Consider the following 4,398-nt stretch of genomic DNA (forward strand, 5'->3'; position numbering starts at 1 on the left):
GGCTGTACATCCATGGTGAATGGTGCCAGGGGCTGTATTTACATGGTGAGTGGTTCCATGGGCTGTATGTCTGTGGTGGGTGGTGCCAGGGGCTGTACATCCATGGTGAATGGTGCCAGGGGCTGTATTTACATGGTGAGTGGTTCTATGGGCTGTATGTCCGTGGTGGGTGGTGCCAGGGGCTGTACATCCATGGTGAATGGTGCCAGGGGCTGTATGTCCGTGGTGGGTGGCGCCTGGACATCCTTGGTGCCAGGGTGTGAGTGCATAGCACTCAGTGTTGGGGGCTGTACTCACACCCTCTCCCCAGAGCACAGTTTGCAGAGGGATGCAGGTGACCAGCACAACCTCCCATCAGGCAGGCCCTGGCAACCAGCAATCTGCCACGGAGCTGCCCAAGCCACTACTGTGGCTGCTGAAATCAATGCAGCACAAAGAGCTCATAAATCACAAAGCTGCTCCGAGGCTGAGGGTGCTCAGTTCCCAGGGAACGCTGTGATGCAATCCTGGCATGGGGGGCTGAGGAGCTCCCAGCCCCCTGAGGCGCCTCTGCAGAGGGATGAGGGGGTATCAGGGGTCGTGCATCACACAGGGCAATCTCCCCCCACCCCCAGCATCACCCACCCCTCTGCAGGGCAGCGAGAGGCCGTGGGCAGCCAAAGCCCCTCCGTGGCATCCCCTGAGCTGCTCCCTGGGGAGGGCTGGGGGCCCGGTGACGGCGGTGCTGGCCACCGAGCTGTCCTTTCAGCGCTGCTTCCCCAGCCCTCCGGTGAGAGCCCTTTGTGCCAGGCAGCCTGAGAGAGGCCTGGGACATAATGGCTGCTTTGGTCAGCCCCGCTGTTCCCAGCCTGAGCGCTGGGAGCCTCCGGCGTGAGCTGAATGGCAAAGAAGCCACCCCGCTCCTTCCCTCCCCCTCTGCCCTGTGCTTTGTGTGCTGTCCCCCCCTTTCCTCCCCCCACCCAGCAGCTCGCTGACCTCAACCCCCTCCACAAGCACTCCCTCTCGGGCACACACGTGCACGAGCGCACGCACACGCGTGTGCACACCCGCACGTGTGGGCTCCGTGACACGCGTGGAGCGCCACAAGCACCCCGTGTGTGCCCCTCTTGCTCGCTCACCTCCCTCGCTGCCTCTTTCCTGCTCGGCATTTGGGCTCACACCTTCCGTGCCGGCGGTGCCAGGCTGGGCTCTGCTGTCACCAGAGGACGCGGCTCCCTGGGAAGGCTGATGGGGCTGGATGGCACCCAGTGGCTCCCAGCCAGTAGTCCTGGGAACTCACGCTGTCTCCTTCCTCCTCTTCCCTCTCCTCTCCACTGTCCAAGGGTCCAGGTCCCGACCTCTCCCTCTGTGCCCCGACACCCCACCCCTGCACAGATGGGCTGGGGGGTCTCCCCGACCTCTCCCGCTCGTGCAGGGATGGGATATTTCTGATGCTTTTTTGGATTCTAAGCACAGCTGGTGGTTTTTGCTCCCCCCTCGCAGGGCAGAGCATGGCCCCAGCCCTCCCGCTGCTGCTGCTGCTCTGGGTGTTTGCCCCCTCGGTGGTCCCGCAGGTGTTTGGCCCCGGAGATGGCACAGGTAACTCGGCATCGCCGGCCGCATCTGCGTCACTCCCCGCCCCGTCCGTGCCCCGCAGTGGGGGCTTCAGGGGGGCCCCAACCTCGCTCTGCTCACTGCTCCTCTCTTCTCCCACCCAGAGGACCTCAAGGCTCTGCAAGTCTCCATCCCACGCCAGCCAGCCCTCGACCCCGTGCTGGCAGGCGACATCACCATCCCCTGCCTCATCACCTACCTTGGCCCCCAGCCCACTGCCGGCACGGGCGGCCGCCGGGCGGTGCTGGGAACCCCCCGGGTCAAGTGGACCTTCATCTCTGAGGGCAGGGAGGTGGAGATCCTGGTAGCTCGGGGGGACAGGGTGAAGGTGAGCGAGGACTATCGCCTGCGCGCCTCCCTGCCCATCTTCCACCAGCGCTACACCAACGCCTCCCTCCTGCTCACCGAGCTGCGGTCCAACGACTCGGGCATCTACCGCTGCGACGTGCAGCACGGCATCGAGGATGGCCACGACATCCTGCATGTCAAAGTCAAAGGTACTCCAAGGTGGGGAGAGGAGGGGTTTGGGGCGGGTTGGGCCCCTCTCCTGGCTCGGCAAACGCCCCCCCCTGTGCGGGTGGGGGTGCCACGAAGGCCCTGGCCCACGCCCTTGTGCTCCCCTAGGGGTGGTGTTTCACTACCGGGAGGGGTCCAGGCGCTACGCCTACACCTTTGCCGAGGCTCAGGAAGCCTGTGCCCGGATCGGTGCCAGCATTGCCACCCCCGAGCAGCTCTACGCCGCCTACCTGGGCGGCTACGAGCAGTGTGACGCCGGCTGGATCGCCGACCAGACCGTCAGGTGGGCACCGCAGCCTCCCGGGGGGCACTGCACCCCCTACATCCCCCCATCACCCCTCTGGGAATCACCAACCCGTCCCTGTGCTCTCCTGCCCCAGGTACCCCATCCAGACACCCCGCGAGGCCTGTTACGGAGACATGAATGGCTTTCCTGGGGTCAGGAACTACGGGGTGGTGGACCCAGAGGACATGTACGACGTGTACTGCTACGCTGAGGACCTCCCAGGTGCCTGCGGTGCCACCAGCCCCCTCTTGCCCTCCCCTGCTTTCGCTCCCGCACTAACTTGCCCCCGTAACCGGTTGTGAACCCGAGGAAAAAGCTGCCCTGAACTTCGGGCTCTGGCTCCAGGGTGTGGGGACTTGCTGTGCTGCTTCCCAAAGCACCCTGGTTCGGTTTGGCAGGACAGGGGGGCTCTCTCCCTCGCAGCAGGCACTGCCCAGGCTGGAGTGTGCCCATGGTGAGCTGCCCTGGTTTGGCAGCAGAGCGTGGGGAACGCTGCCGGGTGGTTTGGGGTTGGTTGTGCTCGTATCGTTCTTTGCATGTGCTGCTGATCCCACCGTGGGGGTGGCTGGTCCCTCCTTTGGGCCCTGATGGGGCTCCCCACTGGTGGCAGGGGCTGTTGTGGGGTCGGTGTGGGTGATGCCAGGCAGGGTGGCAGGGACAAGGGACAGGTTGCTTTGTGTGCAGGGCATGATGTGCTGGGACAAGGACATCGGCGTGGTCGTGGGGGCTGGCATGAGGTGCCTCAGTGTGAAGCCCCACCACAGCACCCACCGGGCTTGCAGGTCCCCTTGGGAGATGTCCTGCTCGTGGATTGTGCTGTGCAGGGTGCAGACCTGCTTCCCGTGGGGTCCCACTCGTGGTTCACGGATGCTTCCAAGTCTCAGCTCTGTTTGCAAGGGCAGGAATCCCACGTGGCTCGGGAGCTCCGGCCACGCCTACACTGTGGGTGCCACGTGCGTCTGCAGGGAAGCAGGAGGCAGGGATGCAGGCAGGGACGCAGGCAGGGACGCAGGCAGGCTCCTCCAGCCCCTGGTGTGCCTCCACACGCCGGAACCCCCACCTCCACGCCAACTCCTGGGGTTGTGCGGAGAGCGGAGGAGGCGAGGGGGCTCCCGCAGCCCCTGCCCTCCTCCCCAGCTCTGACGCCGCGTCTCCTTCCTCTCTTCGCAGGGGAGATCTTTTTGGAGACGGCCCCGGCCAGGTTCACGCTGGAGGAGGCTGCGGAGCGCTGCCGGGCGCTGGGCGCGGAGCTGGCGAGCCCGGGCCAGCTCTACGCGGCCTGGAACGCGGGGCTGGACGCCTGCAGCCCCGGCTGGCTGGCCGACGGCAGCGTCCGCTACCCCATCGTCACCCCCCGGGAGCGCTGCGGAGGAGCCCTGCCGGGCGTCAAAACCATCTTCCTCTTCCGCAATCAGACGGGATTCCCCGATGCCCAGAGCAGATACGATGCGTACTGCTTCCGAGGTAAAGAGGGGCACTACCCCCCTCCCCCCGACCCCGGTCCGCGGGTGCTCCTGGGCAGGGACCAGCGGGAGGCCCCGGGGAAGCCTCCGGTAGGGCTTTCAGGTGCCCGGCGGGGGCGAGGTGCCACCCCCAGGCCACCCGAGCGCGCTGCGTGCTGCGGAGACGGGCTTGTCCTGCAGGGCTGGGATGGCCTCAGGATCCCCGCGTGTTGTTTCTCTGGTGCCGCGCGCTGCGCTGTCGCGATAGGGCAGGCAGGGGTGTGTTGTGCCGTCCCGACTCACCGCGGTAGGATAGGGAGGTCTCGCGTGGTCTCCGTACTGCATGTCGCGACAGGGGAGGGATAACCTGCATGGTGCTGATACTGCATGCTGATAGCTCTGGCTAGAGGAGGGGTGCTCTGCATGGTCTGGGCAGTGCATGCTGATGTGTCACGACAGAGCAGGAATGCCCTGCACGTCCTCCGTATCGTGATGGAACAGGGATGTCCCGCGTGGCACCGTCGGTCTGTGTGAGCTCTGTGAGCACAGCTGCTGGCCTGG

At 65.7% G+C, this 4,398-nt stretch overlaps 1 protein-coding gene across 1 annotated transcript in view; it reads left to right on the forward strand.

The window, feature by feature from the left end:
• Positions 1 to 3,948, forward strand: part of LOC114073073 (brevican core protein-like) — a gene marked incomplete at its 3' end in the record, with an annotated part of 5,480 nt that extends 1,532 nt beyond the window's left edge. The window contains exons 2-6 of the mRNA XM_027910866.1: positions 1,483 to 1,578; positions 1,698 to 2,090; positions 2,218 to 2,392; positions 2,490 to 2,617; positions 3,566 to 3,948. Of these exons, the coding sequence (XP_027766667.1) occupies positions 1,483 to 1,578; positions 1,698 to 2,090; positions 2,218 to 2,392; positions 2,490 to 2,617; positions 3,566 to 3,948 (1,175 nt within the window). The remainder of the gene's footprint in view (positions 1 to 1,482; positions 1,579 to 1,697; positions 2,091 to 2,217; positions 2,393 to 2,489; positions 2,618 to 3,565) is intronic.
• Positions 3,949 to 4,398: the final 450 nt, after the last annotated feature.

Source organism: Empidonax traillii, unplaced genomic scaffold, assembly GCF_003031625.1.
Source record: "Empidonax traillii isolate 1590-97213 ecotype Southwest subspecies unplaced genomic scaffold, ASM303162v1 scaffold5215:size14804, whole genome shotgun sequence".
Classification (NCBI taxonomy): Eukaryota; Metazoa; Chordata; class Aves; order Passeriformes; family Tyrannidae; genus Empidonax; species Empidonax traillii.